Source organism: Emys orbicularis, chromosome 6 (assembly GCF_028017835.1).
Source record: "Emys orbicularis isolate rEmyOrb1 chromosome 6, rEmyOrb1.hap1, whole genome shotgun sequence".
In the NCBI taxonomy this organism is placed as follows: domain Eukaryota; kingdom Metazoa; phylum Chordata; order Testudines; family Emydidae; genus Emys; species Emys orbicularis.
The window spans coordinates 4,148,091-4,161,772 of record NC_088688.1 but is presented as its reverse complement, the minus strand read 5'-3'; the positions used below and the strand labels follow the sequence as shown (position 1 = coordinate 4,161,772).

The 13,682-nt window shown below is 56.5% G+C and overlaps 1 protein-coding gene across 1 annotated transcript in view; it reads right to left on the bottom strand.

The window, feature by feature from the left end:
- CNTFR (ciliary neurotrophic factor receptor) overlaps nt 1-13,682 on the bottom strand; it is a 359,131-nt gene that overhangs the window by 140,293 nt on the left and 205,156 nt on the right. Inside the window, exon 3 of the mRNA XM_065406943.1 lies at nt 2,435-2,665. Within this exon, the coding sequence (XP_065263015.1) occupies nt 2,435-2,665 (231 nt within the window). The remainder of the gene's footprint in view (nt 1-2,434; nt 2,666-13,682) is intronic.

Genomic DNA, 13,682 nt, shown 5'->3' with positions numbered 1-13,682 from the left:
TCCCCAGCCTGCCGCAGCCCAGGGAAAGCCGAGAGCGAGTGAAATCCTGCGCTAATAGAAACCAGCAGGATATCAGCTCTAAAGCCGACCCATTCCCACGGGCCCCTAAGTGGATTGACGGGGATTATTATTAGTGAGGTGCTTAGCAGATGTAAGAGCCATTGCAAAGTCACGGCTATGCCACAGCTGGAAAGGAGCCTTCGGAGGCGACAAGCCGAGCCAGGCCCCCTCCTTCTCCCCCCAGATCTGGGCTCCAGCTTCCCTTTCCCTGCGTGCAGAGCTCAGCTGCTCCCAACCCGGTTTCCAACGGGAAGGATTTCTGGTGGGCGTCAGTGCCTCTCCCGGCACAGGGACGGCATTGGGTGTCATGCCCCCCAAAGTCACCCTGGAGCCAGAGAGGCTCTGAATTGGGGGGGGGGGGCACAGAACGGGCCCCAGGGGTGAGTCCAGCCTGAACGAGAGTCACTTACTCAACAGGGTTGCCACTAAATGATGCACCCACTTCGGCCTCTCCACTGCACAAGGCCTCATCAACCCACCATCCAGCCCCTCCACGGCTTCTCTGCCACCTCCCGCCCCCTCCTCCCCATCTGCTGACTCATCTGTAGATTTCCCCTCCTTCTCCCTAACTCCCCCCAGCCCTGGATCACCCCAGCAAACCACCCTCTTGCTGCCCCGTCACCGGCAACTCTCGATAAGGTGCCGCCACCGCGGGGCCTTCGCCCACAAGAAGTGGTTCTCTCCTCATTCTGTCTCCCATGCTCTTTGCCGGCAGCCACATGCCTCTGGCCTCCCTGGCTCGCAGGCCCAAAGCCCCAGTGCTTATTTGCTGCCTTTGATCCCCCGCTTGTACCCAGCCGGGTCTGGTCCCACCCTCTCCGGACAACATCTTGCTGACTTCCTACAAGAACAGATCCGTCGTGACCTCCCGCCCTCGGTCCACACCCTGTCCTCGTCCCTGCCCATCACACACACCAAGGATTCTCATCTCATCTGCTCCGCTAGCCCTTCCACCTCTCCCCTGGACACCAGCCCCTCTAGCTACTGAGCGTCCTTCACCCATGGAAAAAAAGAGACAATGACCGGATCCTAAGGCATACATAGGAGGGGGCAGAGTTAAGGTTACACCTGAATTCTGGCATTTCCTGACTTGCGTGTCCCTCACTTTACAATCTGAATAATGTCTGTTTAATATGTGTGTCCGGGGGGGGGGGGTGTAGATTAATACAGCATCATCCTGCCGCAGCGTTAAACTTCACAGGTGGCATGTGACAGGGCTGGCTGCTTCCGAAGCTCCCCCTCGTGACCCAGGGTCATGCTCCAGGAAGCCTGCCTCAGTTTCCCCACTGGGACTGTGCAAATAAAACTTCCCGGCAGGCTTTTTCTTGGGCAAAAGTATCCCTCCTTGGGGACTGGGTTTATTAATATAAAAGAAACTGCTAATAAAACAAACTCCCAAACAGTCCATTCATAAATCCACAGAACCCAAGGTTTTCCTTCCCCTTCCCAGGCCTCCTAGCCTGGAGCAACTCTCAGGGTCTTCCCTGCAGGAGCCTTTCCTCACTCTCTGCTACAGCTTCCTGGGCTTGCCTCCTTTTAGGGAACTACCTGATTGAACCCTCGTTCTGTGATGAGGGCTGGCTAGCCCCAGCCCTCTGGCCCGTAAGGGGCGAGCCACTCTGCTACCTGGCTGCTCCCGGATTGACGTTCACCATTCATGGCTGGTGAGTTAGGCCGAAGAGGCCTTTCATGTCAGATCATTTGTCACTCGCAATCAGAAATGCCCCGCTGGCCCCTTGGATGGACCCCGTAAGGTGAAACAAGCGTTTAGAGAAAAGACCCATGATGCACCGGGCTGGATGGCCCGAACCCAGGAATCTTGGCCGATATCGCCACCTACACACGCATCCCGTCCTGTGAAATACACAGTTGCCATCACCTATATGCTCCGAGTCCCGTGAATTCTAGTGTCTGTCGCGTACAAACACACGCTCATAGTCTCCCACGCAGCAACTACAATCATGAATGCCTTGCTCCAGCCACTCATCTGAGACGGCCCCACCGCGGCGCGGCCAGAATCACCCCATAGAGCTAAGCACGCTTTGCCGATTGCTGGGAGAATCTTCCCCTTCCCTCAATCCACAACGGCGGACGTGAGTCCATTATTCCTCCGGGCTGCACCACCATGTGGGCCTGGATAGGGGAGCATCACCTTGCGCCTAGTGAGCCAAGCATCAGTTACCCTATGATGGGGGGCCAGGATGCTGCCAGGCATGGGGGAGGAGATGCCCAGTGCTGGCACCTATCGGGGTACGGTGCAGAATAGATAAGCAGGGAGCTGACACCAGGAGGGGGCCGTGAAGGGAACAGGCCGTGCAGTTCTCACGGTCTATCCCCAAGGAGGCACCCAGACCTCGCGCTAAGACGTACTCACTTCCCACTTTCAGGTAGGTCTGGTATTTGAGGTGCCACGAGGAACCTTCATAGCAGGCGTACTGGCCGCTGTGTGCGAGGTCGACATTCCGCAGCACCAGGCGTGACCCGTTGAGGTGGGACTCATCGATGTCGGTGCCGTTGGCCGTCCAGGTCACGGCCGCGTCCCAGTCCATTGCCCCGCACTGCATGGTCACGTCCGCGCCCAGCCGCTCGTACTGGACATGGGTGTCTGAGGAGACAAAAGGAGAAGCCCGAGGTGAGCTCTAAGCGCGTCTAAGCGAGCCACACTCGGGGGCGTGGAAATGGTGAGAGAGAGAGAGACCCCGGAGCTACCCTGGAAGAAAGTCTGAGAGTTAAGTCACCCCACAGCAGTAGGCAGGAAAGACGGCATGACCCGAGCACAGCTCCGGAGCCATGCCCTCGCGGGTTCTAGTCCCAGCTCTGACACTGACTCCACTGTACAGCCCTAGGCACATCCTTTAAATCCTTGATGCCTCAGCTTCCTCACCTACACCGCACTGGCACTGACACGGGCCTGCCCACCCCGGGAAGCTGCTTGGAGATCTAGAGCTGGAAGAGTCCCCGCCCTCTCCTCGTTAGCCCCACTTCCCACGGCAGGGCTTACGAAGGCAGAGAGAGCTCGCGGGGCTCGGCTTAGCGGGCTGGACGCTGACCTGGCATCCAAGCCCCGTCTACTCTAGTCCTATCAGCCTCCTGGGGGACCTTGGGCTGGTAGATTCAGCGGGACAAGGGTCCCTCCCTACTGCGGAGCCGGGCGAGGCAGGCAAAGGAGTTCCCTTTGTTTGCAACCTGCTTTAACCATGACAATCATTCGGGCTTTTCCTCTGCAGATCTCAGTGCCTTTCCCAAGGGGGCCGGGGCACAGCCCATCGTCCCCATTTTAGGTTTTTAATGAACAGCTGTCTGTGCCCCAGCAACAGCGACAACCTGTTCTACTGCCTGGTACTCCTCGGCTGGGGGACTGGTGCTACCGGGCAACCAGAGGGAGCGACAGCGATTGGGAGTTAAGGGTTTCTACCAGGTCATTTGTCTCCCCCCAGGCACAGGCAGCAGGGACTAGACTGGCATTGCGATGGGCAGTGGGAATCCATGGACACCAGCGTCCAGGGTCAGGCCATCTAATTATGTGATGTTAGTGGAGTTGCCTAGAGAGGCCTATTCCGCAGTACCCATCTGCTAGTCCTCTGGGCTGGGGAGGCTACATCTCTAGTCTCTCTGCCGTTGGTCCCTGTGTCTGGGAGGGAAGGAGATGTAACGCCCATGGCTTTAGGAGGGGCTGGATGATTGTTGCTGGTGGTACCGGGTGGTTATGAACAAGGGGGAAAGCCCAGGCGTTAGGACAGAGAAGATGACGATTACGCACAAAGGAACATTCATTCACAGGCAGTCAGACTCTGTTTCCGTGTGGCAAAGCTGGTTGGAAAAGTTCGGCTGGGACATGCTTTCTGTGGAGTTTGCCGGTTCAACATTCAAACGTTTCGTGGAGACGGTTCAGTTTCAGCAGTTTCAGTCTCCCCACGTGGTCTGACTCAGAGCCAGGAACCCCAAGGCTTCCAGGGGCTGTGGCATCCTGCCAGGTGGACTCCCATGGAATTAGGGACCTCCAGGGTCCACAGCTGGCTGATTATGCTGTGCGTGCAATTTGCGCACACAATCGTGATAACTGTGTGTGTAAAGCTGGGGGCGCGGCTGTGCGGATGTTTTTGCATCGTTTTGAAAACCGGGACCTGGACACAGGGAGTGTGGGTGGGGATTGTGACTGTGCGGAACATAAAGCAAGGCACGGACGCTGCCCGGAGGACCTTACACTCTAAAGAGATGGACAACACAAGTGCACTGGGTGGCTCTGTGTTTGACAGTTCCCCAAGGGACCTCAAGAGACACTCAGAGGCTGAGTGGGTGGGACCATCCTGCTGAGTGACAGCAGACGGGAGCGATGGTCTGTTGTGGGATCCTCCTCAGACAGCTGGGCCAGGCCCCACACTCCCACCCGTGTCCGAGAGAAGGCAGGCTGACGCCAGAAGCTGAGCAGGAGGAGAACTCGTCCTTTGGCCGCAGCCAGGAGTGCTGGAGCGAATGCATCCGTGCTCAGAGGGGATCCCGACCCCACTACGGGCAGTGGCCTTGAAGAGTGTGGAGAGGGCAGTGAAACCCCCCAGGGCCGGGCTGGGGCCCGGGGGAGCCCTGAGGGGAAGGGGTAACGAGTCTCCTACATCCTAACATGCTCAGTTAGATGGAAGCCTGGAGTTGTAATGCCGTGAGACGTACCCAGACCTGGGTGCTCAGGAACACGGGTGTCCCCGTTCCTGGGAACCTTCCAAAACAGCCCAAAATCCAGCTACACACAGAAACGCAAAGGCACCGTTAGAACCAACTAGGGGCAGAGCTTTTCTTGACCTGCTGCTCACAAACAGGGAAGAATTAGTAGGGGAAGCAAAAGTGGATGGGAACCTGGGAGGCAGTGACCATGAGATGGTCGAGTTCAGGATCCTGACACAAGGAAGAAAGGAGAGCAGCAGAATACGGACCCTGGACTTCAGAAAAGCAGACTTTGACTCCCTCAGGGAACAGATGGGCAGGATCCCCTGGGAGAATAACATGAAGGGCAAAGGGGTCCAGGAGAGCTGGCTGTATTTTAAAGAATCCTTATTGCGGTTGCAGGAACAAACCATCCCGATGTGTAGAAAGAATAGTAAATATGGCAGGCGACCAGCTTGGCTAAACAGTGAAATCCTTGCTGATCTTAAACGCAAAAAAGAAGCTTAAAAGAAGTGGAAGATTGGACAAATGACCAGGGAGGAGCATAAAAATATTGCTCAGGCATGCAGGAGTGAAATCAGGAAGGCCAAATCACACTTGGAGTTGCAGCTAGCAAGAGATGTTAAGAGTAACAAGAAGGGTTTCTTCAGGTATGTTAGCAACAAGAAGAAAGTCAAGGAAAGTGTGGGCCCCTTCCTGAATGAGGGAGGCAACCTAGTGACTGAGGATGTGGAAAAAGCTAATGTACGCAATGATTTTTTTGCCTCTGTCTTCACGAACAAGGTCAGCTCCCAGACTGCTGCACTGGGCAGCACAATATGGGGAGAAGGTGACCAGCCCTCTGTGGAGAAAGAAGTGGTTCGGGACTATTTAGAAAAACTGGACGTGCACAAGTCCATGGGGCCGGATGCGCTGCATCCGAGGGTGCTAAAGGAGTTGGCGGATGAGATTGCAGAGCCATTAGCCATTATTTTTGAAAACTCATGGCGATCGGGGGTGGTCCCGGATGACTGGAAAAAGGCTAATGTAGTGCCCATCTTTAAAAAAGGGAAAAAGGAGGATCCGGGGAACTACAGGCCAGTCAGCCTCACCTCAGTCCCTGGAAAAATCATGGAGCAGGTCCTCAAGGAATCAATTATGAAACACTTAGAGGAGAGGAAAGTGATCAGGAACAGTCAGCATGGATTCACCAAGGGGAAGTCGTGCCTGACTAACCTAATTGCCTTCTATGATGAGATAATTGGCTCTGTGGATGAGGGGAAAGCAGTGGATGTGTTATTCCTTGACTTTAGCAAAGCTTTTGATACGGTCTCCCACAGTATTCTTGCTGCCAAGTTAAAGAAGTATGGGCTGGATGAATGGACTGTAAGGTGGATAGAAAGCTGGCTAGATCGTCGGGCTCAACGGGTAGTGATCAATGGCTCCATGTCTAGTTGGCAGCCAGTTTCAAGTGGAGTGCCCCAAGGGTCAGTCCTGGGGCCGGTTTTGTTTAATATCTTTATTAATGATCTGGAGGATGGTGTGGACTGCACTCTCAGCAAGTTTGCTGATGACACTAAACTAGGAGGCGTGGTAGATACACTAGAGGGTAGGGATCGGATACAGAGGGACCTAGACAAATTAGAGGATTGGGCCAAAAGAAACCTGATGAGGTTCAACAAGGACAAGTGCAGAGTCCTGCACCTAGGACGGAAGAATCCCATGCACAGCTACAGACTAGGGACCGAATGGCTAGGTAGCAGTTCTGCAGAAAAGGACCTAGGGGTCACAGTGGACGAGAAGCTGGATATGAGTCAACAGTGTGCTCTTGTTGCCAAGAAGGCTAACGGCATTTTGGGCTGTATAAGTAGGGGCATTGCCAGCAGATCGAGGGACGTGATCGTTCCCCTTTATTCGACATTGGTGAGGCCTCATCTGGAGTACTGTGTCCAGTTTTGGGCCCCACACTACAAGAAGGATGTGGAAAAATTGGAAAGAGTCCAGCGGAGGGCAACAAAAGTGATTAGGGGTCTGGAGCGCATGACTTATGAGGAGAGGCTGAGGGAACTGGGATTGTTTAGTCTCCAGAAGAGAAGAATGAGGGGGGATTTGATAGCAGCCTTCAACTACCTGAAGGGGGGTTCCAAAGGTTCTCAATGGTGGCAGATGACAGAACAAGGAGCAATGGTCTCAAGTTGCAGTGGGGGAGGTCTAGGTTGGATATTAGGAAACACTATTTCACTAGGAGGGTGGTGAAGCACTGGAATGCGTTACCTGGGGAGGTGGTGGAGTCTCCTTCCTTGGAGGTTTTTAAGGCCCGGCTTTACAAAGCCCTGGCTGGGATGATTTAGTTGGGGATTGGTCCTGCTTTGAGCAGGGGGTTGGACTAGATGACCTCCTGAGGTCCCTTCCAACCCTGATATTCTATGATTCAATGATTCTATGTGTGGGAAGTGGGGGTAGCATTAAAGGGAAAATTGTATATCCACCTGCACAGCTCTCCCAGATCCCCTTGATCTTGCCCCCCGCCCATACACACTAACCCAGCTCTGCCAACATCCCTCCACCCTGATCTGCAGCACGGCTGTTAGTCCAGCCCTGGGCTCCCCATATTCAACTCCGTTGGTGTCCCTCAACCCTGACCTGCAGCCCCGGCGCCACTGTGTTCCTACCCCTTCCCCAGCAGCATTTCCAGCCTTCCTCAGTCCTCACTTGGTGCTACTCGGAGCGTGCACCCCTCTTGGGCAGGCCCTGTGATCGGCACTGGATTGCCTGCCTGAGCTGGGCTTCAAACCCACACTGGCAAAGGCGAGACGCCAACTCCCACCCCACCCCTCTCACTCCCTCCTCTTCCACCTCTAATGCAGCTTTTGGAGCGAGACTGACGGGCGCACGGGCGCCACATCCGATGCCACTGGCGGGGAGCCTGACCGGAGAACGTACCAGAGTGTGACAAGCAGGGAAATCAAACCGCCAGGTCAGCATTATCATAGAATAGAAGATTAGGGTTGGAAGAGACCTCAGGAGGTCATCTTGTACAACCCCCTGCTCAAAGCAGGACCAATCCCCAGCTAAATCATCCCAGCCAGGGCTTTGTCAAGCCTGACCTTAAAAACCTCTAAGGAAGGAGATTCCACCACCTCCCTAGGTAACCCGGTCCAGTGCTTCACCACCATTGTCCCTGATGGAAGCTGTGCTTCTCTGTCACCCTCCAGACAGTGGCTGAGCGCATGTCTGTGGCTGGAGGGGGACGGGGAGAAGCGGACTCTGAAATTGCGTTCCTATTTGCCCATAAATGAACTGCCGTCCCAGGCTGGCTGCCAGCCGCCAATGCTCTGGCCGTGGGGAAGGATTAGGGAGCTGTTCCTAGCACTGCGGCGCATTGTCTCTGCCAGTGGCGCTCTCCTCCCAAGGTGATGATTTAAGGCCCATTACGCTCTACGGACCAGGGAGAAATCCAGCAAACCACACGCTCGTCTCTGCCTGTGTTCCAGAGGCGCCCGCGGGAGCACAGCCAGAGGGCTGAGCGTGCGGTCAGCACGGAGCAGGGCCGCTTGGCACACTCATCGGTGGGGAGCGGAGTGGAGCCGCTGGCCCGGAAAGGGGACTTTGTCTGAACTTGATCAGCTTTCACCTGCTTTTACGAGGCAGAGGGATAAACCCGGAGCCAGCCTCTCTGAACGTGACCGGGCTCCCTGCACGGAGCAGCGCTGGATGTCAAGCCTTGTGTCGGATCACTTTGAAGGGGGCCCAAAGCCAGCGCCTCGGCTGCCAGGTGCAGTCCGGGGTGTGCGTGGAGCGCATTTACATTCACACAGCACCAGACTGACGCAGCCCAGAGATCGACGGCCTCTGCTTAGCTGCAAAACAGGGACAGCAGCCAGCACGCAGCTCCCACGCAGCCAGCCACCCACGGGGGTGCCCCAGCCCTGCTCAGGGGGGATCCGTGCTCTGGAGTTCGCCAGTCCTGGCTCATTCTTCTGAGATTGCCAGCAAACAAATATAAGAGCATCAGAGCTGCCATGCTGGGGTCAGACCAACAGTCCATCCTGCCCAGGACCCTGTCTCAGACAAGTGGCCCATACCAGAGCTTTGGGGGAGTTATGGAGTGATCCGCTCTGTCTTCCACTCCTGGCTTCTGGCAGTCAGAGGCTTAGGGGCACCCAGAGCATGGATTTGCATCCCTGAACAGCTTGGCTAATAGCCATTGAAGGACCTGTCCCCCAGGGACTGATCCAGTTCCTTCCAGAACCCCTTTTGGGGACCAGTGGGAGGGACGGGGAGTTTGGAGACCTGGGTTGAATTCCTGGCTCTGTCCCATATTCCTTGTGTGACCGTGGGGGAGTGACTGCCTCTCCCGTGCCTTGCCCCCTCTACACAACGGGGGTAAACTCACCCACAGCCCGGTGAGGAGAGGGCAAACGCCACTGGTGACTGTCAGGTGTTCAGCTACTGCGGGGAAGGGGCCACGTTAGTACTCGGAGAGAGAAGTTGCTGATCATCTGCCAGGTGATAGCAGCTGCCTCTTGTTGCTAGGGGTCCGTCTACACCCCAAATTAAGGTGTGACTGTAGCACGGGCAGGCACAGCCATGCTAATGCTAGCCTAGCTAGCCTGGGTAGCAATAGCAATGAAGACCTGGCAGCACGGGCGAGCCACCCAAGTACAAACCCAGCGTGCCTGGCAGGTTGGTACTAGAATGGCCAGCCTGTGCCACCACATCTGCTATTGTTAGCCGCAGCAGCTGGATGAGCGGGGGTACGCCCACCGGCGCTGCAGCCACACCTTCACTGGCGTACCCTAGGGCAGCATGAACAGAAGGATGCGGCATTGGGGAAAACGTCTCCATCGGGTTTGGGGCAATTCTGCAGCCCCAGCCTTGTTGGGTTTTTTTGCATTGACTCGCATCGAGGCCTGGGAAGCCCCTTTCAACCCAGAGCCTAGGGGGATGTGGGACAGGAGGGAAACCAGGACGGGGCTGTCTTCAGTCCTGGGGAGGGGGAGAAAACCAGACCACTGTTCTTTACACACAGGGCGGTGGCCCGGGGGGAGTCGCCAAGTGCTTGTGATGCAGCATTCAGGGCTTTCCCTGGAGCCCGGGGGCACTGCCAATACTGAGGTCACCTCTCCTAGTGACCTCGGCCGAAGGGCCAGACTGGGCCCTGCGAGAGACCGTAGCTGGGACCAGGCACCGGTGCAGCATTCTCCTGCAACCCAGGACTGCTCCCTGCTAGTGTGACGGCCCCATCCCCGCCAAAGGGGGGGCACATCTGCAGGCAGGGATGGAGCTAAACAGCCCCCCCAGCCACCGTCTCCCCCGCCCCTGCATGCTGGCACGCACAGAGCCCCCGCAGCGAGGATCAGCGAAGGGCAGGGTAACAAGCGACTGAACGGAGGTGGGCGTTAAGCCGCCCTGCCCCACTCCAGGGGAGGACCAGGACTTCAGGCTGCGGACGGAGCCACTTGGTGACGGGCCATGTGGGCGGTTCTATAGAGCATTACAGTCACCCGAAGCAAAGGGAGACCTGGGATCCCACCTACGACCCAATACCTCTGTGAGCACGTAAAGGAGCAGCTGAAAGCAGCTCTTCCACGACAGACACTAGCGAAGGGACGAGATGACGCGGTTTGGGAGGCGGGGCCTATGGGAGGGCGTTTTACCCGTTCCAAATTTCCCCCGCTCAGCCGGGATCCCTACGCTGAAATTACCGCTCTCCTTTTGAATGACTCTTGACCGGCTTCCAGGCCAGCTAAAGCAGTGCAAACCCAAGCACTGCTCGGGCAAAGCAAAGCGCTGTGTAAGCACATGCAGCCAGCCGGCCCGCACACATCCCGGGTGCGACGCACGTGGGGGTGCTCAACCGTGAATCCTGATCTGTACCCCAAAATCTAGGGCATGCAACAAGCCAGGTTGCCCAGAGCAGAAGCACAGGCAGGTATAAAAAGAACAGGAGGGGAACCAGATTCAATGATGGGAAAATACAATACTGGTAAATGCAGTTCAGAGAAGCCCCCAGCAGCAGCCCAAGTGCCAGGTCTGCTGCCCGGCCCTCAATCACCCCCGCGTGGGTTTCAGGCAGACCGGAGAGGGCCGGGGGATGCCAACCACAGTGCATTGCCCTGATCTCTGCCAAAGGGCCCGGCAGTGTTTCTATCACATATGCCATCTCCCAACCAGGCGGGGGGCAGCGAAGAGCCCTCCTCACTCCCCTCGGAGAAGATCCCAGCTCTGGAAACCCTGTCCCAAGTAGCGCATTCCAGCCCTGAGCCCCATCTCCTGAGATGGGCGGGCCCCCTCCACGGGGACAGTCTGGGCACCCACAGCACCTCCACAGGGACGGAGACACCCTGCACCATGCAGAGGAGGCAGCAAGGCCCTTCTGCCACCGACGCAGGAGGAGGGGGACACACAGGCAGCCTTCATGCACCTGCCAGGAGGCCTGGCTCCAGAAAGGCCAAATCCTGAAGAGGCTGAATGGGCCCATATTCCAAGCCCTCCTCTGCCTTTCCTCCACTTGCGTGCTACGCTGCTTTCCACTGCCCCAGCAGTGCAGGAGAGTCACAGCTCCCCGTGTTCTCTGCCTGTCCCGTGCGAAACGCTGCCCCCACCAGCCATCACGCCTTTCCATGCCTCTCACGCTCGGCCGGGTATTGTGGCTGCTCCCGGAACCCCCCGGGGGCCGGCTCCTGACTCGGTGCGGATGGGCCCAGCCCCAGCGATGTGACCGGAGCTCAGCCAACACACGCCCGCTGCAGATCCGCTCCGGGGGCTCTCCCGACTCGCCCCAGGGGTTCTCCGAACACAAAGCAGAAAAGAAGGGGAGATTTTTCGCATTCCTGGTGGAAGCGGCGCTGAATGGGGCTCATTGTGCAACGCTCCCTTGCGAGCAAATTACAGGCATTCATTCCCCAACTCCGGCTGGCTGCCACGGCAATTTACAGGCTGACTTGACCCAACTATTCTCGCCGCAATGTGCACCCCCTTCTGCCCACACACAAGGTGGATTTGCTGCTTGTGGAATCGGGGTGGGGCGGGGAGGCACTGTTCACAGACAGGCGTCTTTCAATATTGCTAATAGCACCTTCCTCATCGGTAGGTTTCAAAGCCTTTTGCTTGAGGTGGCGCAGTATCATTGGCCCCATTTTACAGCGGGGCAAACCGAGGCACAGAGCAGCCGAGTGAGTTTGCCCAGAGGTCGCAGAGGGGGTCAATGACGGGACTGAGAATTGAATCCAAGCCTCGTGATTCACAGGCCTTTTCCCCGGCCACTGGACGTGCATCTCTCCCCCGGCTGGGTCTGACCAGCCACAAGCAACCCTCGAGGTGGTGAATGAGATCCCTGTGAGTCTATTCGTATAGAATACATTTCGTATCTGCACCGCGCCGGGTGGGGGTGTGCAGAGCGCTTCAAGCAGAAGGGCTCAGAACCCTGTGACTTTCACACTAAACTAGATCAACACCACAACACAAAAATAGCAACAGGCCCTGGGGTGGGGGGGGTGGGGGGGAGGGCAGAGACGAGATGGGGGAAAAACTCCAGTAAACACAAGGAGGCGATGGCTGCTGGGAGAAAGGTGGCTATTCCCACCTGAGCTGATTAGTGTCGCAAACTCTGCAGGCTTCCCTACTCAGCTCTCCTGAGCTGCAGCCCCGCTGTTACTCCAGTCCCCGGCTCTTCCCTCAGCTCTGCCGGAGCTCTGCAATCCCCCCGGCTAATCTAATCCTGGGCCAACTGTAGAGATTGCCAGTGGGCCCAGTCCTGGGTCCCCTCATGGCTCGGCCACTGCATTTCCACACTGGCTTGCAGCAGTCCCTTCTGCAGAGGCACCCAGCCCTGTCCTCTAGCACCCCTATTGATTTCGCTCCTGGGTCCCCTCGCCCCACAGCCCTGAGTGGCCAGGACCCCTATCTACACCAGCCCTGCTTTCCTCCAGACCAGTAATCATGCCAAGTTGCATGTTACAGTACAGAGAAAACAAGCACATGGGCCGGCTGGGGCATGAGCCCCCTCTCAGTTGTGCCTGGAATGGAGCAGAGGGTTTAATTCTTGCTGTCAGTCCCTTCGCTCTCTTCTGCCGCACTTTGTTCCCACCCGGCCTCAGTTGCCAACAGAAACCTTCCCTTGCGGGAGGAGGAATTTCATGCAAAGGGAGGCAGTTCCTCCAGGAGTGATTTCAACCCAAATCTATCTTTATAAAGAAACAGACGTAATGGAGTGCTGTAGATGGAGCCAAAGATATGGACCGTTCCAGGTTTAATTTGTTCGTTAATGAAGAACTTCAGTCAGTGAAGCCTTGTTTCGTTTGCTGCACTTTGGTAAATCCCTGGAGTCAGCAGCTTGGCTCTCCTGACAAGGAAAAATAATTAGCGAGAAACTTTAATTAAGAGATAACAGATGGGTGCTAAAGGACTTCCACTTAATCACTCTCAGATAGCCTGGAGCCTGATCTTGGTTTACTTCAGGGGAGTAGTAAATGATGCATCCCCCCTCCTCCGTGCAATGGGGAGTGCTTAGGGAGATTCACTGCACTAATCACGGCTGGCGAGCATGACGAGCGCTAGGTGTGCAAGTCCGTGAATCCGGGGCCTGGTGGGACTCCGAGGGCTTGTCTCAAGAGGGATCAGAAATGCGGCTCGGGGTCCTTTCTCCCCAGGTTGACCCCAGATGGGTCCTTTGCTCGTTTCCCAGCACCGCAATCAATAACTTGCTACAAATCCCTCCCTCATTCTCCTCCAGACCAAGACCAGGTCATGAGAGGCAGGAGCTGCCTTAGGGGACCTGCGGCTACTCAGTTTCAAAGAATCCATCCTGGTGCTTTAGTGACACAATGAGGGAAAGGAAAGGAAACCCTCTGACTGTGACCAGCGTCAGGGACAGAGACTGGTGGGATGGACAGTGAGTCTGGGGCAAGTGTGGGATGCTCCAAGCTGTCTCCTAGGAAGGAGACTGTATATCCCTACACTTCTTCCCTCTCTGCTGCTGGTGG